Below are 22,459 nucleotides of genomic sequence, written 5' to 3'. Positions count from 1 at the left end.
GCTGTTAACCAGCGTTGCCAATCTGTTTCAATGCAATAAGAGTTGCACAGCTGACTGCGCTATTAGGCGCCTATATAAAATTTCAAAAGTAGTCTATCAAAATATTTACATTTAATTACATAAGATTTTAACTTATACAACACTAAAAAAAAATAGCTTCTTTTTGGCCCACAACCTTTCAACTTAGTCTAAGCATTCAACACGTCATTGGCTAGCTCAACGCCGACAAAAACGGCCGCGGTTGAAGGAAAAGCACGTATCAGTATAGGCAAAACACCGCGGTACAGCGCCTTGGGACCCTCTGTGGCCATCAACTCTCGAAAAACGCTGCGTATGCCATGCGTATATGTACCCTCGGGCGCTGCATAAGACTAATGTTAATAATTGCCAGGTTTATAAGTATATAAGCTTTGGCTAACTGACCAGATTGTAGTCGACTTTTAAGTACATCAAAAGGCACAGCCAGGGACCAAAACGCAATGCCAGCCGTGCCCCCAGCAAAGATGGTTGAGGTCGGTGATATTTGTCCCGTTGCCGAGCGCCGTCTGGCCAAATCCTGTAAGCCCTCATAGACAACAAAATAGACACCAGTGGGTGAATCTGCGGAAATGCAATGTTATAAAACGCATGTGTGAATACAAATGATGGCGCACTAACCTCTCAGCACGCAGGCGCAGGTACCTTTGAAGAGACTACGAAGGCCGCCCTGCCTGTACAGTTTTATGGCCGTATCCAGCATGCCATTATACATAACGGGGCCTGTGACCGGTTGCGTTTGCAGCAACACCTTAATACGATCCGTTGGCACAGTGACCAGAGCTGAGCAAATGCCCGCACCAACGCCGGCAATAAAGATTTGTGTGTATGTTAGCTTAACATGTTCGTCCGTTTGAAAGAGACGCTTGCCTGCCGCATAGACGGCAAAATCCACAGCATAGATGGGCGTCACACCGACCAAAGGCGCTGAAATGCCTCTATAAAAGCCTCGAACGCCCTCAGTGCTAAAGGTTTTAACAGCACAGTCGATAATGCCTTTATATTTGGGCGGCTGTCCAGCTGCAGGCAATGGCATTGTCTGCAGCCGCACCTTAAAGTAAACTAATTTTGAGCACTCGTTTTTCGTCATTAAATAAACATTTTCAAAACGTACCTTAATTGTGTCCAAAGGATAGCCTGTGAGCACACTGCATATACCTCCAAAGCCGCCAGCTATGAACGATTTCACAGGATTCGCTTTGTGATCTGCTGTTGCCGCTGCCATGACAAACTATTTACGTAAACAAGCCCAGAATATCGTCAGCCACTCTTTGATGCTTACTAATTGCTACATGCACGTGCGATGGCGGTTGCTTGGGTTATGTTATCAGTTGGCTGAGCTGTTGCCTATTTATGCTAATAAAATTGGAAATTTCTGTAGCAAGTTCAACATCCATTGCAAAGGCACAATACAAGCGGTCTTATCAAATAAAACCATATGCTTAATGGGCAGCCAAAAATGTACATTACATTTTGCTAAACTGTTATTAACAGAGAGCACTAATCTTTGCTGTTAAATGCCTATTGTTCATTTGTCAGTGTTCTGAAATGTCATAAAATTAATTTGTTACTGCAATTTGCTTTAAAAAAAAAAAAATTGTGTTTGGCGGCGTTTAGAGAAAAAGACAAAACGGCGCTGAAAACTTGGACTTTGAATGAACAGCTGATAAACGGCCCAAATAACTGCCTCTTAAAATAAATAACAGAGCTATAGCGAAGAACAGTGGAGATAACAGATAATTGAAATAATTGCAATTACATCTTACTTCACTTTTACCTATTTGAATACGACGAGTGGAATCATGATGCGGAAAACTCTTGTTGTTACCGACTCCTGTTTACATTTTAAAAAAATACAATTTTGATAGAGTTTTCAAATATGCTTGGAATTCAATATACCTTTGTTTGGCGTTTTAAAATAAATCTAATTTGAAGATTGTCTTTTGAAAGGGAATTTGTATAATTTAAAAACTATATCTATTGACAATTTTGAATACATCGGCAACTATCATAAATTTGGTGTCTTAAGGCTATGGCTCCTAGCATGCGGATGAGCTTATGGTCAAATAAATGTCAAAGTATCTGAAATAAGAAACATAATTGTTTGACATTTGAAAAAAAATTACAATTGCGAAAGCGCCTATGCTTAAAGTCGTTTATCGAAAAATCGCCAGTCACTGCGATTTCCATTCATAATATTTAAACTTTTAATGAAAACAAAGAAAATTGATCTCTATATGCATTGAACACAATCAAAAATGATTTTTTAATACAATCATACAACAATAATTTACCATTCACACGACCCAGCAATATCAATTTCGTTGTTATCGATTTATCGAGTGTGCCAAACCAGGGCTGGCAAAGCGGGCTGAAATTGTTGCGTATGCGTGTGCAAAGCATATGCATAGCATATTTTATTGTTTAAAACGATCCTTTTGTGCAGAGAGTTGTGCAAAAACATATGTAGAACTTATGTCTGATACAGGTGCGCTGGAATTATGTATCAGTTGTAGTGCGAGCTGCAGTAGCAGACGCAAAAGAAGAAAGTGAAGCTACAACAACAACAACATCGACGACAACAACAACAACAACAACAACATTAGCAGCAGCAACAAATTTTGTAAAAACAACAAAAGCGAAAAGAAAAATACATATATATTTGTACACAAGCAACGCACACGCAACGTGCTCGCATCAGGCCAAAAATTAAAAAACTTTTGCAATGTCCAATGGTGACGATGTGCTAGACAACTGGGAAGAAATTGACGAGGCAGGCGTGAGTATTGAATGACATTACAACAACAACAACAACAACAAAATCGTTGAAAATGCTCTCTCGAATCTCTTATAGCTTTGCATGACGCTGCAAACGAAACTGCAAACCGCCAACGACGACACCAGTAGCAAGTTTAAGCCCGCCTTGACAGCTGAATCCGCAACAGTTGCTGCGCCTCAAGCAGCAGTCGCCTCAAGCAAAATGAAATTGCTACAGCGCCCACAGAGCCTGCAGGAGGGCAGCGGCACAACGGCCACGGCGCCCAAGCAAATAATGATTGCCAAGAAGCCGCCGCCGCCAGCGCCGTCATTGGATGATGAATCGAGCACAGCGCCCGTTATGATGGTACTGCACAAGTCCAATAGCGAGTACGATGCGGCCAATTATGCCACGCCCATTAGCAACCAAACGGTAAAGATATTGCGCAGACCCGCACAAGCCGAGGAACGTCGTGATACAAACGGTATACGACCCAAGCAGCCCATCAAGACGCTGCAGCAGCGAGAGCAGGAATATGCACAGGCCCGTCTGCGCATACTGGGCAGCGCCAAGAATCCAGAGGACGACAAGCCGTTAGTATATTACTATATAATACTGCAACACCAATTGCAGATACACAACACGCTCACGCGATTTTTATGTTTATCGTTTATGTTGTCTGGCTTTATACCCATGCAGTGGCTATTATATATTATAATTTAGTCACGAATTGAAGAAGGCGAGGAGACAGGATAAAACTTCTGTCCGTCTGTTTAAATGAAAACTAGCCTCCCTTCATAATATAACATAGCTTTTATAGTAAACAAATTCGACCAAAATTCAAGTTTCATAGGAACTATTTACTTTTTGTGCTGAAGATTGAACGATCTTTATTATGCTTCGCTAAGACAATCTTGCCTCTAATACCTTTGATAGCATACCTGAACGTTCTTACGATCGCATGCTAGTTTTAACCTAGACTAAATTTAAACAAAAATAAACTATTTATTATACGCAGTGCTTCGCCGACAACGCTCGTGGTGCTGTCAACCCCAGTTCAAGCTGAAGTGCCTACGTCGCCTGCAACTTTCAACTTTAACAACAACAACAACAATAACAACAGCGGCATTGTTGCTAGTGCTGCACCTGGCATGCATCGCTCCAGTTCGGCACCAAAGATGTCGCAAACAGCGCCCATCTACAACAACTATAACAACTACTATCAGGCGCCGCCGACTCAAGCAGCCATGGGCTACTATTATCAGCAGACACCTTCCATGCATCAGCAACAGCAGCAGCAGCAACAGCAGCAGCAACAACAAACGCCACCACACTATAACAAACGGATGTCTCCATATGTTGCAGGCGGAGCAGCTGCAGCGGCGGCAGCAGCGCCACCAACCCCCAACTCTCAGCAGAGTTGGTCGCCAGTTGTCGGTGGCAGCGTCTCGGCGGCGTTGCTGCGCCAACAATCGTTGCATACGACGTCGCTGCAACAGCATCAGGCGCCGCCACCGCCGCCGCAATATGCACATCCATATAATGATAATGTCTTACGGTTGCCACGTGGTCCGTGTCCCAATGGCACAATTGGATTTCAGATGCGTCGGTAACAGGCGCCTGGACGCAACAAAAATTCTTTTATTTCTAATATCCCATGCCAATTGAACGCATGCATTCAAAATTGTCATTCTGAGATTGCATTAAGTAATTTTTTTGCTTTATATTTATTCATTTTGTTTGTGGCACATCGTAACGCTGCAGCAATCACTATGTAAACAAATTTATGACGGAGTTTGGTAGTTATCTTGTAAATTTTTACAAACAACAACAAAAAAAATACAATTTTTTAATGCCTACTAATAATAATAACAAAACCAACAAATGCAAAACCGAAAGAAAAATACATATTTTACAAATCGAGCAAATGTTACTTGATCGAGTGTTTTCCAACAGTTAAAATTTCTTTATAATATTAAATGGAGTGTTCCTATTACAGATTAAGTAAGTATTCAGACTTCGGTCCAGATCATACTCTTATCAGACTGTCGCTTAAGCATTTTTATAGATCTCCGGAGACTTTTAGTCTTAGGATCTTGTAAAAGTATTTAAGCAAATACAATAGAAATTCGCATTTAAAGTTTGACCAGTAATTGTAGAGCTATGCTTAAGTATTTCAGGACAATTTCAGACTGAGCTTTAAAAGGCGCCACTCACGACTACAAAACCCATATACATATATATACATATATTAAATCAATTGCGGAAATCAGAACACGTAATGCATTAGTCGCCTTGATTTGAAAATTCTAATTTTATATAATATTTTTGAATATTTTCTTTGCTTTCAGCTTTAAGATCAAGAGTTTTTGAAAATTCTATCATATTGGTGTATTAATATCAGGCTTCAAGAAATCAAAACAAATAAAAAAATATATTTACATATATGATCAATATTGAAATGAGATATTTTTCTGGGAACAAGTACAATGATCTCTGGCTGTATTTATTTCCGTAACTGATATAAGGTCATAAATTTGGCATGACGATCAGTTAATTCACATCAACGAGCTTTAATATGAAGATTATTTGAAGTGTTTTTATTTCGAGTTTCTCCAAATTTTACACATTTTGTTTGATTTTATTCTGATTGGAAACAGATCAGCAGATATGCATAAATGAAAGCAAGAATATAAAAACAAGTAAAAACACACTTAACTTAATAATTAACGTCAAAGCTGCGCTGATAGCTGCAGATGCATTTAACCCCACACGGGGATGTGCGGTTAAGGCCCCAAAAGGTTATCGATGTGTTTGTGTTATTTTTTTCGCAGCTTTTCCAGCATAATAACAAAATCAACGAACTGCACTCGAGCGAGAGGCCAACGCCAACGACTTTCCAGCCAGTTTCTTATCAGCAACAGGTAGCAACGTTCAATACAAGTGAGAGAGAGAGAGTGAGAGAGAGAGAGCGGAAAAAATAACACATCCAACTGACATCGCAGTTGGCACTGCGGATCGACTTACCTAGGCTTGACTATTTGGACTTTTGCCTACACATTAAATATTTAATGCAATCCAGTTTCAGTTGAAAACGCGACGTCGTGCGGTACGGTTTATTAATCAAAGAACGACGAAAGCAGTATAAGAAGAAGTAACTGTAAGACTCTTTTAACGAAGCTACGCTCATTCACTCTCTCACACTCTCGCTCTCTGTGTGCGTGCGTGCGTGCTGAAAGCCCAAACAGAATCTACAAAACGTGAAAACGTGAACACGTGGGCACGAGGCAAACGGCAAAACAAAAAACAATATAATAATATTTTGTGAATAAAACGTGCACAGGTTTTGATTGTTGTATTTGCGAATAATTAAAAAAAAGAATGTCGCATAGCGTGTTGGTCATCGGAAGCGGCGGACGCGAGCACGCCATCTGTTGGAAGCTCACACAGTCGCCGAAAGTTGCGCAGATCTATGCGCTGCCCGGCAGCTTTGGAATTGCGCAGCTGGGCTCAAAGTGCCAAAACGTTGGCGCTGACGCACTGGACCCGAAGGATTTTGAGGTGAGTGCAGCGTACGCTGCGGAGGTTTGTGGCTGCAATTGACTAAATCCACGCACAGCCACACTGTGCGCGTCCTTCACTTAACCTTCGTGCCGGGCTTTAAGTTACATTGCGCGCCGCCGGCCGTCTGTCTCAGAGTCAAGTGTTGAATATGTTTTTGCCAGTGGATGCTGCAGCTGTGCTGCGCCGCGAATTTTTCAACATTTTATTGCTCTTTTTGAGGCTTGCTTTTGACATTTTTTTATGGTACTCGGTTAATTTGGTTTAAATGCTAACCGGCGCTCGTAAATGAATCCAATCAAAACCGTAGCAGTGTCCAATCTTTGCAATCTCTAACTGAATGCTTGTTTATGTGTGTGTGTGTGTGTGTGTGTGTGTGTGTTCGTGTCGTGTGTGAATATTAACCCTTATGCTGTACGGGGTACTTAAGCGCACATTCATCGCTTTGTCATAAATCCAAGCGCCGAATAAAAATTAATATAAATATTTAAATGCAGTTTTAATTTTGTTCAATATAAAAATACTCTTGAATTATAATTGAGTAATTTATCATATTTATAATATATATTACGAGTATAAAACATCATCTACTGTGGCGCTCTGCTATTTTGAATGACTGACTGACTGATTGACAGATTGATGAAACCTAGGCTGTGATTGCTGAAATTCTGAGGAATAATTGCAATTTCTATGAAAATTATTCTACCTGGCAAATAAATTATTGTGGATTTGATCCGAGTGCATTTCTTTTTCTTTTTCTTATTTGTTAATAATAAAACTAATAAAAAATTAATGCATGAAAAATGCATTTAATACATGGATAATTTATTTTAAACGATTTTTTAAAGTCTGGGATAATTTAAATTAATCGAACATAATATAAAACAAATAAACTATTTTCTATTTTTTGTCATGAAAAGAATTTTTTATTGGGATTCTTATTGGAATTCTTATTGGAATTCGCAAACAATATTAAATCAGCTAGTAAAAATATTTAAATATAAATAGTGCGAAGCGTCTAGAAGATGAGATTATGCTGATACGGCAGATGGAGCTTTGCTCAAGATTACAAGCTTGTATATATATTTAAATAATGTAAATATTAAAGTAATATATAACATTATTATATTAATAAATAAATATATATAGAGTGTTCATCCTCAGCGCGCTCCACGGAAGTTTTTAAGTATGGAGGGAGATTTGAACCAAAAATTTTATCGTCCCGCACAAATCGAAAGATCTGCATTATGTAGGATTCTTTAAACCAAAAGGCACTTTATATGCCTTTTCTTGCAGTTATTAGTTTACTGCGAACAGGGTATTAAGCAGTCGGCTACCTACAAGCGACTGCAGTTTTTGCACTTGTTTCAATTTAATATTGATTTGTCAGTCTATTTGAAAGCTTGATTTCAATTCCGACATAAATTCCTATACCTATTAGCAGGTGGATTAATGGCCCGACGGCGCATTAGCGTCTGCCCGACTGGCGCCTAAAACAAAGGCATCCGGCGTCCATATACAATTCCATTTGCTGTTTCATATTTCTGCTATAAACTCATTTTGCTTGGCTTAACACTTCTATTTATTGTGGCTTAATTAATTGTTTAGATCAAATTCACAGTTTGTGTTTGTGTTTGGCTTCTCTACAAGTTGCCATTTTCCCTGTCGGGCCCCGGGCCCCGGGCCCGCCCCCTCGTTCCGGCGCCAAAGCTGCCCACATTAGCGTCGTCTGCCCGCCAGCTGAGTTGTGGGCGCATGCGTCAGATGCACCACCTTGGGCGTGGTGCTGGGCCGGGTGCGCGGCGTGGTGGGCTCCTGAATGTTGCGCTCGTATACCTTGAAGGCCTCCGCATCGTGGGCAACAGTCTTAATTTCGCCCGTATAGTAATCCTTCACCTGGTAGGGATGTTTGCGTATGTACTCCAGTGCGCGCCGTATATAATCCGGTACCTTGGGTATATGATCGCCGACGGGATAATAGCCCTTCTCATCGGCCACATAGCTAATGCTGATGGGCGTGCCCTCCGGTGAAGTGTAACTGGAGCCGCCCTGCACGGCAATGCCGCCCAGGCCGGACTGTTTGCCGGCAATGCCATTGGACGTTTCATAGGCATACCGATAGCTGCCATCCGGTGCCACGTCCAGCTCATTCTGCAAGGTGCGCGTATTGCGATCCGAGTCGGGTATATAGACGCTGGCCTGGATCACAGCCGCCGCGCACAAGAGTTGGATCTACAAGATTGGCACGGCTGATTAGTTTAAAAGTAAATGCAACTGGGCTGAGTTTGGCAATCTTACAAGCAGATTAAACAGCATTTTTGCGTATAATAATTTTTTAAATTATTTATGTATATTAATTTTGTTTTTTGTTTTTTTTTTCTGGGGAGGGAAAATCTCGAATCACGTCGCGGTTGTTCGTTCTAGCGCTTTAAATCAACGACTGTTTGGCTGCTTTTGGCATGCTTTCGTTTTTATATCCAATCCGCTCGCGGTAATTTTTTTTATTTTTTGGGTTTTTGTTTTTTTTATTTTTTGGCATTTTTGTCTCTGCTCCAAGAGCGAAGGCGGCGGCAGCGACGTCGGCGTCGGCGTCGCCGTCTCCAGCCGCTCGTCAGCTCATCTCAAGCGTCTCTCATAAATTAAATGATTTTATTTGTCTCATTCTCATCCTCCTCCTCCTCCTTCTTTTTTTTTTTTTTTTGTAATAATAATTATTATTTTATTACCAAATTGTTTGTGGGCCGGGTTAATTCATTTATTGGCATCCGTTTCGTATGCCCTGCTCGAAGGTTGTGTAGCACTTATTTATTTGATATATTTTCAGATTATTGTCGCTGATCTTGGAATACATTTATTGCCTTACATTCCATAATGTCTTGTTTTTATTTTTTTTTTTTTTTGTTTTTGCACGGAAACTGCAAATATACAAGAGAACGTTGAACTGATCGTAAAAGTAGTTGGGCTTGGGTCTTAAACGGGGCTCGCTTGCGAATTGCATTCAGTTTTAGATTTTAACCTGTTTCCTTTTGCCAAACATATTTTGAGATCATTTTATCATTTAACTTGATTATTCTATTATTAAGTGTTGTCAATATGTTATTTTAGCAACATTTTAAATGATTTCTGGCCTTAAATGGTTTGCTTCATTAATTAAAATGTGTTTGCACAGTTTTGGCTAAAACAAGTGTTTTTTAGTTGAGGGTGCATGACAGGATGATACTCTGCACTCAAATCCAAAAAAAAAAAGACACAATGTGTATTTCATATTATACATAAAAAATTTCCATACAACAATTATCAAACGTTATCTTATTAGTTTGATAATAAAAGCATTTTACGTATAGCCAAATGCGAAAATAGAAAATGTACATATGTATATTTAAAGGTTTAACTAAAGTTTTGAATATTGCATAGAAAGGCGCTGTTAAGAAATGAGAGAGTGAGTGGAATAGTAAAAAGTCAGACAGAGAACGAAACTAAGAGGGAGCACAATAAACGACAGCGAGTAACGAAGAAGGAAGCGTCTATAAGAGAGGGAAAAATGAGGGACTTATAGCGAGAGATTGGAAGAGATTCAAATAGACAGAGAGAGAGAGAGAGAGAGCGAGAGAGAGAAGGTGAGAGAGCGTGGCACACCAAAATAAAAAAGCAAAAGTAAGAAAGGCAGGGAGAGATAGAGAGAGAGGGAGAGAGAAGGAGGGAAAAAGGAAAGAGAGAGTGAAAGGGTGCGTATAATAATGGGAACATAGTATAGAATAATATTATATACATATATTAAATTCTTATTGTTACCCATCATATGACCAAGAAATCGTTAGATCCAGAGTTCCATTAAAAACATAATCTCTAGTTTCTTTCATAAGAAGCTTCTATATTTCAGAACTCGTACTTCCCTTAGCTCGATTCTTACAGCTGTTTCCATTCCTATTCACAAGCCGAGCCAACAAAGCGTAACTAATCTATCACATTTCTGGCAACAAATTTTCGGCAAAAGCCCGAGCTTTGTGTTCTAGCCCGGAGCTCATTTGCATATGGCATGCAATATAGTAAATCATGTGCAGGTACAGAATAACAAAAAACAAAAAAAAAAAAAAAGCTGTCCTTGGCCAAATTTGGAAAGTGGTCAGAAATTCCGAGACTCAGCTTGTCGCAAGACTATTTCTTCTCGCTGTTTGGGAAATGGAAACCTTGGCCGGATTGCCATAAATGGAACTACCAAATGGCTATGCGAAAACGTCACATTTTAGCAGCTGACTTGGAGCCCGACACCAAGATTTGAACGTTCTTGAACTTTTGTGGGAGGCCGGAGGTTGAGGGGAAATGCTGTGCGGTGTGCTAACGTGTTAAATGGTCTGGAACGCAGTTGCACTTTGCGTTCGGTGCGGGTAAATCCAATTTGAGATTGGCGCCAAATCGATTAGAACTCAGACTAAGACGCAGCGCATCAGTCACGCTCCGAAACCGGACGAGCAGGGCCCGGATTTTACGATCTGGTTACTCCATCAGGCATAGCTCTTAACTGAGTCAGTTAATCTTTGTTGTTGTTATTATTAATTTTTTTTGGCTATAACGACATTCACCAATGAGACAATGCACCCAGTTTAATGGCAAAACAATTAGGAAGGAATTTTTCGTGGCGACAAATTGTTGTCGTCGGAACCGGCTACAATTTATTGGCTTTAGTTATTCTGGGCTTGCCCTGAATTATGAAATTAACATATTAAATTGTCATACCCTGTACCGTCTGCAAGCAGAAAAGTAGCCACAATGGGTATCATAAAGTTGGGCTGCAAATAAATGCCAAGGCAGCCGAAAGATCTTCGATAAATATTTTGTTGTCTGAGCATGACTCAAATCTTTTTTTTTTTTTTTGGTAAATTTTAAAAATATACACAATAATTTATATTATATTCTTAAATTTATTGAGTTTTTGTATTTATATATTTTTTATAGAAGATATTTTTATAAGCAATCAAAAAATGCAACGAAATTTTGGAAGAATTGTGCGACAGCAGGCGAAGTGTTTCGGTGTTCTTAGAAAATGAATAAAATATCTTGTTTATTGTCTTTTGGAATTTCCAAACTCTCAAGTAAAGAAGGAAGGGTATCTGCTTGCTCAAAGATATGCGATTTTTGGTATATGTAGATATTTCTATGTGCCCTAACAATATTATTCCAGAATAATATTTCCTATGGAAAGAAGCTGGGGGAATAGGATTCCTCGTCAGAGTGCACGGATATTCTAGGGTGTCTGCTAGTCAGACACATTCTCGCTGACTTGCTTACATTTCAAATTGTGTTGATTTGGAATCTTTTCCAGGCCATTGCCAAGTGGTGCACGCAGAAACTGATCTCGCTGGTGGTGGTTGGACCCGAAGATCCGCTGGCTCTGGGGCTGGGCGATGTGCTGCAGAAGGCGGGCATTGCCTGCTTTGGCCCCGGCAAGCAGGGCGCGCAGATTGAGGCGGACAAAAAGTGGGCCAAGGACTTCATGCTGCGTCATGGCATTCCAACGGCACGCTACGAGAGCTTCACGGATGTGAACAAGGCCAAAAAGTTTATACGCAAGTAAAGTTCGAGCCCAGTCGCCGGCTAAATACAAATTGTTAAGCTTCCTCTTTGTCATTGCAGTGCGCCTTACCGCGCTCTGGTGGTCAAGGCCGCCGGCCTAGCGGCCGGCAAGGGCGTCGTGGTGGCCGCCCATGAGGATGAGGCCTGTGCGGCCGTTGACGAGATACTTGGCCGGCTCAAGTACGGTGAGGCGGGCTCCACTCTGGTCGTGGAGGAGCTGCTCGAGGGCGAGGAAGTCTCTGTGCTGGCCTTCACAGATGGCAAAACAATTCAAGCCATGCTGCCCGCTCAGGATCACAAGCGTCTGTGCGATGGCGACACCGGACCTAACACTGGCGGCATGGGCGCCTACTGTCCCTGCCCGTTGATTAGCAAGCAGGCCCTGGAGCTGGTGCAGCGCGCCGTGCTGGAACGTGCTGTCAAGGGCTTGGGCCAGGAACGCATCGCCTACCAGGGCGTGCTCTATGCTGGCCTCATGCTGACGCGCGATGGTCCACGCGTTCTGGAGTTCAACTGTCGCTTTGGTGATCCCGAGACGCAGGTAATACTTCCGCTCCTGGACTCCGATTTGTATGAGGTGATGCAGGCCTGCTGCACCGGGAAGCTGGACAAGATCAGCTTGCAATGGCGCAGCAGCTTGAATGCTGTCGGTGTGATCATGGCCAGCGCTGGCTATCCGGAAACATCCACCAAGGGTTCCCGCATATTAGGTGATTATACAACTCTGCACTTACAAAAATATGCAACCAATTATATGGCGAGAAAATCAGACAATATGACGTTAAATTAATTTTAAAACTCGAATACTCAGTTCACGGCTCAAACAAACATCCGGCTCTTAGATTCGTTTCGTGAAGCAACCCAATTTGCATACCCTGGTAAAGGGTATTATAATTTTGTCATGGAATGTGTCACACATAGTAGACATCTCCGACCCCATAAAGTATATATATATCCAAACTTGGCATTTATAAGTTCCGCTAGGTTCGTCATATATATAAATCTGATTTTATTGGACCCATATATATTTTAATATATAGATAGATATTTTGAAAAAACTCGGCATTAACTATTTATATTATGCTAATTGCTTTAATATATTATAAAGCTTCATAGGAAGAATCGGTCGAAAAATGAGTTTTTATCTGTCAAAGTACTCTTTTTCATGATATCTTTCATCAATCTTAGCATGTACGAGCTTCAATATTCTGACATATTTGCAACACCGTAAGGCAAATGTCTATCAGGGTATTAACTCGTCGGCGTATCGAAATGATCTCGTTCGGGTTTCAGTTCGGCTTTCTATTGACACATAATTAGGTTAAACGTTCGGTTCATATTGAAAAAGATATTGGAATTTCGAGTTCGAAACGAACTGAATTCAGCTTTTGTTGATAGTACTAAAAAATATATTATAATATAAAATAAAAAATATGATATAAGTAATAAGGAATATAATAATAAACTATCAAAACAAATGTTAAGCCTGGGACAAGAACCCAGAATATCTTTCGAGCACATTTTGTTAAATCCCGAACTGAAGGTCATATTATATATTATATATTAACTTATTGTTAACTTATCGCACACTTGTATATAATATAATACCTCTATATTACTAAACTCGCAGGTCTGCCCGAAGAGAACACAGAGACCCAACTGATCTTCCACAGTGGCCTGGCCGTGAATGCCCAGAAGCAGCCAGTCACAAATGGTGGACGCGTGCTCATCGCCGTTGCCCTGGACGCCAGTCTGAGGCTGGCCGCTGCCCAGGCCACCAAATTGGCGGCGAGCATCAGTTTTGCTGGGGATGGAGCACAATATCGCACGGATATTGCACAGAAGGCATTCAAAATGTAAATTTTACGACTCAGTTAAGCCAGAATTTGAACATAGTCGGAACTATATTTTTAAGAGGTTGCCGTGCCAAGCTGTGCGGGAATAAAGCTAACATCAGTTGCATTTGCCTATTTATTTTCTTTTCTACATTTTTCCTCCTTCTAATTCCTTTTCCTTCTTAACTGTCTATCTAGGACGTCGGCTGCGCCGCTCAGCTACAAGGACAGCGGCGTGGACATCGATGCGGGCGACGCCTTGGTCCAACGCATCAAGCCACTGTCGCGTGGCACTCAGAGACCTGGTGTCATGGGCGGCCTGGGCGGCTTTGGTGGGCTGTTTCGCGTCAAGGATCTCAACTACAAGCACCCGGTTATTGCCGAGGCCATTCAGGGCGTGGGCGCCAAAATACAGTTGGCTCTGCAGAACGAACTCTACGATCACATTGGCTACGATCTGGTTGCCATGTGCTGCAATGAGCTGCTGGAGCTGGGCGCCGAGCCGGTCGCATTTCTGGACTACATTGCCTGCGGCAAGCTGCAGGTGCCCCTGGCCGCGCAACTCGTCAAGGGCATGGCCGATGCCTGTCGGGATGGGCGATGCGCTCTACTAGGTGAGACTTAATTGATCGGAAGAACCATTTGTGGGTTCTGAGCCAAGTGCTCAGCAGGGCTAGTTAAGGAGAGAAGGAAGTAATTTTTGACTGAAATCAAATGCGATCACAGTCGATTCAACTTTAAAATCTAAGAAAGTAAGAATTCATTTCTAACTCGAGTTAAATGCGATCTGTTTCTAATGGAAGAATTAAGAAGGCAACTGTCAAAACGAAGTCTTCGCTTTAGTAATTGAATTTCCTTTTATTATTGAAAGATTTTGCGTCGAAAGCTCACGTCAGCACTTCCAAATTAAGGATCAGTTGTTATATCTGTATATCTACCAATATAGATAGAGTCTAATTACAGATTGAACTTTACAAGTAGACTGGGCTATCGATCATAAAAAAGAGGTGAAGCATTTATAGATGACTTTAGAAGAGCTACTGATCGCAGATTGATCATAAGTTAAAGACACTTAGATCCTTATATGCAAGTAAGATCCTTGATTAAAAGGCTTATGTAGATTTAACATCTGGGAAAATGGATCAGCTGGCATATACCTCTCGATATGGAAGGAGAAAGATCGCAATTCGTTTTAGATTATTTCATTTTTTTAAATTATAAACTGGGATTATTTAATTTAATTTCTCGATCAGTTGATCATTTTCCGATAATAGATAAAAGAATCTCTCCTTTTTTTTGTACTCTGATTATCTTATATTTATGATGCAATCATGACTTTAGACTCATCAAATAAATCGACATGTTTGTGCTCATATTTAATACTCATCTTCCATACCTCTCCCTACGCTTGCAGGTGGTGAAACTGCGGAGATGCCCTCGCTTTATGCGCGCGGTCAGTACGATATGGCTGGCTATTGTGTGGGTCTGGTGGAGCAGTCGCAGGTGTTGCCGCGCTTTGACACGTATCAGACTGGCGATTTGCTTGTCGGTCTGCCTTCCTCCGGACTGCATTGTGCGGGCTTCAATGAGCTGCTAACCCAATTGGCCGCTGCTGGCGTGAATCTCAAGGAGCGCTCGCCCGTCGGCGGTGATCATGGACTCAGCCTGGCTCAGGTGCTGGGCACGCCCACGCGCCTCTATGTGCAACAGCTGCTGCCACATCTGCAGGCGGGTGAGATTAAGGGCGTGGCACACGTAACACACGGACTGCTGCACGACGTGGAGCGCCTGCTGCCCGATAGCTTCGAGGTGAGGCTGGACTTCGGTGCGGTGCCCGTGCCCAAGATCTTTGGCTGGCTGGCAGGCCAGCTGCAGCTGAGCGCGCAGGCGTTGCTCGAGCGGCACAACTGTGGCATTGGCATGCTGCTCGTGCTGCCCAAGGCCAGTCAGCTGTGGCATACCGTGTTGCCCGACGCTAAGGTTCTGGGCGTACTGCAGTCACGCAAGGAGAACAGCCCACGAGTCCAAGTGCGCAACTTTAAGGAGCAGCTGCTGCAGTTGGCGGCGCCATTCGGCGGCCTGGGCAGCAAGCAGTTGCCCATGGAGCTGGTGGAGTCACAGCTACAAGCCCTAACCGCTGCGAATAAGGATTGCTTCGAGAATGATACCGGACGGCGCCTGACACGCCTGCCCGCCCACTACGCGGATCCCATACTCGTCCTGGGCACAGACGGCGTCGGCACCAAGCTGAAGGTCGCCCAGCAAACTGGACGTCACGACACGGTTGGCATCGATCTGGTGGCCATGTGCGTCAACGACATACTCTGCAATGGCGCCCAGCCATTCAGCTTCTCCAGCTACTACGCCTGTGGCAAATGGCAGGCGCTATCGGCCGCCGAGGTGGCTGCCGGAGTGCAAGACGGCGCAAGGCAGGCAAGCAGCACCTTGATGGGTAAGTCCAAGAGAAAATATCATTCAGGCATTCAGCTGGAGAGATATTGATATTGAAAGGAAATCCCTTTATGCCAGTGTTAACTGACAGTTTGTATTAGGGCCATGTCTCTGTTTGTCACTTTACCGAAAATCAAATTCCAAGCCAATGCCAATCTCAATCGCCAACGTCAACGAGTTCATCAAGGAATATCTGCAGAAGCACCCTGGAAATTATCCATCTGAGAACTGAGAATTAAACCTGAAATATACTCTACTCAAAAGACAAAACCTTGCAAGACATCCCGAATTCCCAAACTAAAACCACGCGAACAGGATGTTGAAAGGACTCTTAATGAGGCTCCTTACCATGGCTTCTGTGTAATGAAAGGAATATAGAGAGACCTTCTCTGCGAGGAAATAGATTCACTTTCTCGGCCAACCTTTCCTCGAGACAAAGAGGCGTTTGGACTATCGTAAAATCTCCTGAGACAACCTATAAACCTAACTCCCTCCCTCCTTCCTCGCCATTATGCAACTTAATGGACCTCCGAGTGAGCTCAACCCTTAGCCCAATCATATCTGCTTAAATTATGAGATGATGTCGCAGCTTTCAGCTTAAAAGCTTCCAAATTTATAGAAACTTTTGCTTATTCTACAGCTTTTTAGCTTTAAAGCTCTCCTATCACAGCATCTTCTAAGTTAAGAAGTTAAACTCTTCAAATAAGTTTCATATGTCCTTAATCGAGTTTATAAAACTCCACCAATCCCGTTATTGAAGAATTCTTACATCGGTATGAAATGTTACCTCAACTTCAAAAAGCTTTGAAAGCTTTTGAATACAAATAACTTTATCTGCAAGCTGCTTTTTCGTCATATCCAACAGGCGAAGCTTTTTATTAATCTGATCTAAATGGCGTCTGGAGCTTCGAGCTGCTTTAAGCGTTTGGAATTTAGTAAAAGCTACTTATGCTTCTTGTAAAGTGCTCGAGTGAACCGCATCCAATCCTTACTTTAATCCTTTTCAGATGTCCACATAGCCGCCCTATCGCTGCTATATGAGCCTCAGGTCTACGATCTGGCTGGCTTTGCGCTGGGCATAGCGGACCGAGCCGGCATCTTGCCACGACTGAATGACATACAGCCGGGTGATATGCTCATTGGGCTGCCGTCGTCGGGCGTGCACAGCAACGGATTCAGCCTGGTGCACAAAGTGCTCAGACGAGCGGGTCTTACCCTGTCGGATCCGGCAACCTTCAGCGGGCGTACGCTGGGAGAGGAGCTGCTGGTGCCGACCAAGATCTATGTGGAGGCGCTGACGCCGCTGCTGGCACAGGCAGACAATGGTATCAAGGCGCTGGCCCACATCACCGGCGGCGGTCTGCTCGAGAATATACCGCGCGTGCTGCGCAAGGATCTGGCGGTGCGTCTCGATGCCAACAAGTACCCATTGCCGCCGATCTTTGCTTGGCTGTCCGCGGCTGGGAACATCGCGCCGCTCGAGCTGCAGCGTACATATAACTGCGGCCTAGGTCTCATCCTGGTGGTCAGCGCGGAGCAGGTAAAAGCCGTTATGCAGCAGCTGCGCTACACGCAACGCGCTGTGGTCGTAGGCGAGGTCATCGCACGCAGCGATCCCAAGAAGCCGCAGGTTGTGGTCAAGAACTTCGAATTATCTCTGGCGCGTAGCCTAAAGCTGTTGACGCAGCCACGCCGCCGCGTCGCAGTCCTCATCTCCGGCACGGGCAGCAATCTGCAGGCGCTCATCGATGCGTCGCGCGACTCCGCCCAGGCGTTGCATGCCGAGATTGCGCTGGTCATCAGCAATAAGGCCGGCGTGCTGGGCCTGGAACGCGCCACCGAGGCGGGCATACCATCGCTGGTCATCTCGCATCGTGATTTTGCCAGCCGTGAGGATTTCGATGCGGAACTGACGCGTCATTTGGTCGCGGCGCGCATCGATCTCGTCTGTCTGGCTGGGTTTATGCGCGTGCTGAGCGCGCCTTTTGTGAGCCATTGGCGCGGACGTCTCATCAATATACATCCATCGCTGTTGCCCAAATATCCGGGTCTCGATGTGCAGCGCAAGGCGCTCGAGGCCGGCGAAATAGAATCCGGTTGCACCGTGCACTTCGTGGACGAGGGCGTCGACACCGGCAGCATTCTCGTCCAGGCCACCGTGCCCATACTCAAAGGCGACGATGTCAATAGCCTCACGCAGCGCATCCACCAGGCCGAGCACTGGGCATACCCACGCGCCTTAGCCATTCTGGCCGCCAGCGGGGCCAAAGACGTCAGCACGTCCAACTAGAGCGTGGGCAGATGTCCATGCAAAACCTTTTAGACAGCTCTCCAATTCGTAGACCTTCATATCAATGACATGATTATTTTATAATATACATATATGTAAATATTGATAAATAAATTTAACCCTATAATCTTTGCTGCTAGAACCGATCATACTATATGAATATATCCTAAAGCAGCAATCGGAAAAAATTAAAAAATATATATATATTAAAAAATTGACGACCTGCTCGCTGCCCATCTATGATGGGCCTCAGCTAAAGCCTAAGCTAAGACAAATGCTTTCCTTTTATAAATCATAGATAAGATTGGGATACAGGTATATTACTTTATAACTATAATGTTCATCAGTTCTCACTCTAAAATGTTTACTCTATTTAACTAATTTTGTAAGAATTTTACATCATGTTCTTCCTTTGGCATATGCTTTATTTACATATCACGATGCATGCTCTAATCTAATCTAATATCACCAATTATTCATTATTACATTTAGAATATATTATTCAAATTCTAACACCCGCTTGGTTTACAGAAAGAATGAGAAGAGATTTACCATGAAACCCCTTTCGCTGGTTGCGCCAGTCGCAATCTTGGCTGCGTCCTGCTGGCGCTTCACGTTGCGCGGCAGTTCCGGTTCCTTGAAGATGCACTCGGCCAGCTTGTCCAGACTCAGGCGAAAGTATTGATTCTCCAGTATGGGCACAATCAGATTATACTTATCAATAGTTTTGTTCAGCTGTTCCACATCGGCCGCATGCGACTGAACAAATTTCTGCCAGGCCGCCTGCTCCTGGGCCGTGGCCAGGGGCCAATCGCCGTAGTAGCTGCGCTCGGTGCGCAGCTGCTGCTTCAATTTGCCGACAGCCTCGCGTATGTCGCGACTAAGCGTAATCCATTCCGGCGTAAAGCCATTGTCCAGCATTATTTTGTTTAGCTTGTGCGTGGTGAAGTCCAGATAGGGATTCTGTGACTGAGCGCTGGACAGCGGCTTGCCGGCGCCATTCAGATTATTGAAATCGCCCTTGGACATGGCCTCCTGTATCAGATCCTCGACGACACGATCAATGCCGTATTTTGTCTTGATCGCATGCTTTCCATAATAGCTGCCGCCTTTGCGCATTAGCGCACCCTCCTCGGCGGCCGCCTTCTCGATGCGATGCTCCAGTACGCGCTCCTGTGCTTTCATCGCACGCACCTGTTGATATTGCTTCTGGCGTTGAGTAGGCGTGCCCACGCCTATGCCATCATTGGACAAATATTGGCGATGCTGCGGCGCCGTGTGCTTGATATCAAACACCATTTCCTCCTCCTCGTCTTCGTTGATGTTGCGCCGACTCTTGGCGAACTTTTCCTGCAGCATTTTGAATGCCTCGTCCACCTGCTGGAAACGCTCGTTGCTCGCCTCGTCGGTGTCCGCATCGGGATGCACTCGCTTTACCAAGTCCAAATAGGCGCGACGAACCGTTTCCTGGTCGGCGGATTCGTGTACGCCCAGTATTTGAAAGCATTGCTATTGAATGGCACAATATATTAATATTACCGTTAGTTTATGGCATTACTACTCACCTGGTACAACTCGCGCCTCTTCAAGTGCAGCGCGCGCCTGCAATTGGCCCCGAGGGGGCTCATCAGATTGCCTAAAATGTTAACTGTCGGTAACATGCTCGTTTATGATATTATTTATAAATGATCTTGGCATTTGTCGCCCGTACTAAGTGTTTTGTTAGCTAAGTTCACATTTGAAAAATTCAATCAAATTTATGTTATTCAATAGGTGGCAAACGACCAAAACAAAACAAGACAACATTAATGAGTATTAACAGTGGCAAACAACTGAGGGACAACATTTAAATGTTACTGCAAATGTAAATGTAAGGCTCAGTATGCAAACAATTAAATCAAGTAAGGTCACAAACAATGGTTTGTATTTGCTTAAAATGTATTAACCACATAGTCTAATTTAGAAAATCTTTGCTTATCATGGGTATTTTTGCGAGAACGTAAACACAGAGCACACGAATAACATTACCTTAACATCTGCTTAACTCAAAATGGCACTGTTCATTAACAGTATGACACTTATCGAAAGGTGATGGCCCAAAGTATGACCACTTTTGGGATTTTTAACAGACTTGATGTGACCAGATTTAACCACAGAAAACAGCTGTTGAATTTTTAGCACACTTCGGTCACACAGTACCAAAAAAAAACTCGTTGCACACAACAGCAAAACACGCAACAAAAATTTATATTAACTCGATTTAATACAAAACGCATAACAATTAAAACTAAACAATAATTGCCAGCCAAGTGCCTCAACTGGCCGAATGTGTGCAAACAATGTGCAGTGGAATTAGCAATAGAAATTGTTTAACATAGGCGACACACACACACAAATAAAAAATATTTTTCGTAAGTGTCGCAGAATTTACTAGTTGCTGTGTGTGCGTGCCCCACTCATGTGTGTGTGTGTCAGTACGTGCGTGTGCATGTGTAGATGTAGCGTGTGTGAGTGACTGACTGCAGTTTGCGTACGATATTTTGTTGATTAAAATGTAATAAAAACGTACACTAATTAAAAGTGTAGAAGGCAACAGCCGCGCCAAGCACAACAACAACAAAAAAATTTTGCTGCTATACAACACTACATTGAGTAAAGAGAAACAAAAAAAAAATAGCAGCATGTCGCGTCGTTGTGTGTGTGTGTGTCGTCGTCGTCTCGTCACAGTCTGTGAGTGTGTGTGTGTTCATTAGTATTTGTGTTAAATAATGTTTAAACATTTTTTTAATTCGCACAAACTTTAATGCGTTGCAGTTCAGCAAAAGGTGAGTAATGTCATGTAAATAATTATAAACAAAAGCTTGACCAAGTCAATAGTTCGTCAACAGTCGCCCTGCTCCCCCTCCCTTCCCCGCTACAATCCACTCTGGTTGGTACTCTCGCTCTCCCTTTCTCCAACACTCGCTCTCAATTTGCTCAGTTTTTGCACGTTCGCTCTTAATTCTAGTGCGCCTTATTTTAAGCGTAATTTTTGTAGTTGCCTTATTTTCATTTTAATTTGCTATGCGCGATTCGCGCGCTTATTGTGAATGCGCAAAGCACACAAACAAACGTCAAATGTCAGACAAGCCGCTCTCGCTGTTATGCGCTTACTCTCCTAGCTCTCAGTCTCTCTTCAGAGGCCGTGTGTGTGTGTGTGCGTGTGAGTTTGATTTGTTTTTGTCTAATTTACTTTCTACGTGCAAAAAGCAAAAACTCTTGTTTTAAGCATGCAAGTCAACACACTTTACTGTTGCTACTCTCTGTTTTTATAGGTATTACCTTTGTGCACTTTTTTTTTTTTGATTTGATTAGCTGTGCCATGCACACACACGACTCACATACACATGGCGAACTCGTTTCTGATAAGATTTTAATTGTTTGAAACGGACATGCCAATAACTGAATGCTGATATGAGAGAATATCATTAGCTCGACCTTAACATTTGGAAAAATGTTAAGCCTGAAAATATCACTGCAGCCATTGAATCGATTAAATAAAGATCGATTTAATTCCTAAAATAAAATAAAGCGAGTTATTTGTGAAATAATACTGTTTCATCTACAACCTACCAAGTCAATGATAAGAATTTGATGTTAACCATTTATGCGAGCATAAAGCAACAAATAAAAAAAAAAATAAGAGCGTGAACAGTATTTTGACATTGTTCATATAAAAAATATTTAAGCTGCTTATTTACAGTCTCCAGAAAATCCGAATAAATACATATGTGTGATTCCTCACACAACAATGTATTTGCTTAAGCTGCATGCCATCAAATTATAATATAACAAACAGTAAATGAAAAGTGTCAGCAAACAAACAAAACGCATAACAAGACTAGCATTTGTTGTTGTTGATTTTCGCACGGTTTCAAATTCCAATGCATTGGCAACACTAACGATACTAGCAACAAC

At 42.8% G+C, this 22,459-nt stretch overlaps 5 protein-coding genes across 8 annotated transcripts; 2 read left to right on the top strand and 3 right to left on the bottom strand.

Moving 5' to 3' along the window:
• Positions 1-126: 126 nt before the first annotated feature.
• On the bottom strand, positions 127-2,069 carry LOC115763067 (mitochondrial magnesium exporter 1). 4 transcript variants are annotated; one of them, XM_030705492.1, is made up of 5 exons: positions 1,936-2,069; positions 1,151-1,579; positions 658-1,087; positions 424-600; positions 127-361 (listed from the first exon to the last, which is right to left on the bottom strand). In XM_030705492.1, the coding sequence occupies exons 2-5, from the start codon at positions 1,259-1,261 to the stop codon at positions 189-191; spliced, it is 891 nt and encodes a 296-aa protein (XP_030561352.1). In that variant the 5' UTR covers positions 1,262-1,579; positions 1,936-2,069; the 3' UTR covers positions 127-188. The 4 variants fall into 4 exon arrangements, with proteins under 4 accessions (XP_030561352.1, XP_030561355.1, XP_030561354.1 ...); XM_030705495.1 differs by having other exon boundaries at positions 1,151-1,392; XM_030705494.1 differs by lacking the exon at positions 1,936-2,069 and adding an exon at positions 1,803-1,924 and having other exon boundaries at positions 1,151-1,392.
• Positions 2,070-2,645: 576 nt separating this feature from the next.
• Positions 2,646-4,716, top strand: LOC115763194 (dendritic arbor reduction protein 1). The gene is made up of 3 exons (XM_030705655.1): positions 2,646-2,815; positions 2,891-3,387; positions 3,813-4,716. Exons 1-3 carry the CDS (start codon positions 2,762-2,764, stop codon positions 4,405-4,407), a joined length of 1,146 nt encoding a protein of 381 aa, XP_030561515.1. The 5' UTR covers positions 2,646-2,761; the 3' UTR covers positions 4,408-4,716.
• A 1,082-nt stretch (positions 4,717-5,798) lies between these two features.
• Positions 5,799-18,668, top strand: LOC115763284 (trifunctional purine biosynthetic protein adenosine-3). Its single transcript, XM_030705769.1, has 7 exons — positions 5,799-6,355; positions 11,676-11,923; positions 11,987-12,636; positions 13,557-13,782; positions 13,960-14,375; positions 15,176-16,213; positions 17,220-18,668. The coding sequence occupies exons 1-7, from the start codon at positions 6,176-6,178 to the stop codon at positions 18,500-18,502; spliced, it is 4,041 nt and encodes a 1,346-aa protein (XP_030561629.1). The 5' UTR covers positions 5,799-6,175; the 3' UTR covers positions 18,503-18,668.
• On the bottom strand, positions 7,920-8,752 carry LOC115763286 (pupal cuticle protein). Its single transcript, XM_030705771.1, has 2 exons — positions 8,654-8,752; positions 7,920-8,587 (listed from the first exon to the last, which is right to left on the bottom strand). Exons 1-2 carry the CDS (start codon positions 8,669-8,671, stop codon positions 8,075-8,077), a joined length of 531 nt encoding a protein of 176 aa, XP_030561631.1. The 5' UTR covers positions 8,672-8,752; the 3' UTR covers positions 7,920-8,074.
• Positions 18,669-18,843: 175 nt separating the features above from the next.
• On the bottom strand, positions 18,844-20,318 carry LOC115763285 (dnaJ homolog subfamily C member 28). Its single transcript, XM_030705770.1, has 2 exons — positions 20,068-20,318; positions 18,844-20,011 (listed from the first exon to the last, which is right to left on the bottom strand). Exons 1-2 carry the CDS (start codon positions 20,161-20,163, stop codon positions 19,028-19,030), a joined length of 1,080 nt encoding a protein of 359 aa, XP_030561630.1. The 5' UTR covers positions 20,164-20,318; the 3' UTR covers positions 18,844-19,027.
• Between the last annotated feature and the right edge of the window lie 2,141 nt (positions 20,319-22,459).

The sequence above is a fragment of the Drosophila novamexicana genome, unplaced genomic scaffold (assembly GCF_003285875.2).
Source record: "Drosophila novamexicana strain 15010-1031.04,08,12 unplaced genomic scaffold, DnovRS2.1 tig00000689-arrow-pilon, whole genome shotgun sequence".
Taxonomy (NCBI): Eukaryota; Metazoa; Arthropoda; class Insecta; order Diptera; family Drosophilidae; genus Drosophila; species Drosophila novamexicana.
The sequence above is the reverse complement of the archived record's forward strand: the minus strand, read 5'-3'. Positions and strand labels throughout refer to the sequence as shown.

Bases quoted from the DNA above. Each gene is read 5' to 3' on its own strand.
- LOC115763067 (XM_030705492.1), bottom strand. From the start codon at position 1,261: ATGGCAGCGGCAACAGCAGATCACAAAGCGAATCCTGTGAAATCGTTC. The intron at 1,088-1,150 runs GTACGTTTTGAA...GTTTACTTTAAG, and splicing joins ATCCTTTGGACACAATTAAG to GTGCGGCTGCAGACAATGCC. The intron at 601-657 runs GTTAGTGCGCCA...GCATTTCCGCAG, and splicing joins CTGCGCCTGCGTGCTGAGAG to ATTCACCCACTGGTGTCTAT.
- LOC115763284 (XM_030705769.1), top strand. From the start codon at position 6,176: ATGTCGCATAGCGTGTTGGTCATCGGAAGCGGCGGACGCGAGCACGCC. The intron at 6,356-11,675 runs GTGAGTGCAGCG...AATCTTTTCCAG, and splicing joins TGGACCCGAAGGATTTTGAG to GCCATTGCCAAGTGGTGCAC. The intron at 12,637-13,556 runs GTGATTATACAA...CTAAACTCGCAG, and splicing joins CAAGGGTTCCCGCATATTAG to GTCTGCCCGAAGAGAACACA.
- LOC115763285 (XM_030705770.1), bottom strand. From the start codon at position 20,163: ATGTTACCGACAGTTAACATTTTAGGCAATCTGATGAGCCCCCTCGGG. The intron at 20,012-20,067 runs GTGAGTAGTAAT...GCCATTCAATAG, and splicing joins AGAGGCGCGAGTTGTACCAG to CAATGCTTTCAAATACTGGG.
- LOC115763194 (XM_030705655.1), top strand. From the start codon at position 2,762: ATGTCCAATGGTGACGATGTGCTAGACAACTGGGAAGAAATTGACGAG. The intron at 2,816-2,890 runs GTGAGTATTGAA...AATCTCTTATAG, and splicing joins AAGAAATTGACGAGGCAGGC to CTTTGCATGACGCTGCAAAC. The intron at 3,388-3,812 runs GTTAGTATATTA...TATTATACGCAG, and splicing joins AATCCAGAGGACGACAAGCC to TGCTTCGCCGACAACGCTCG.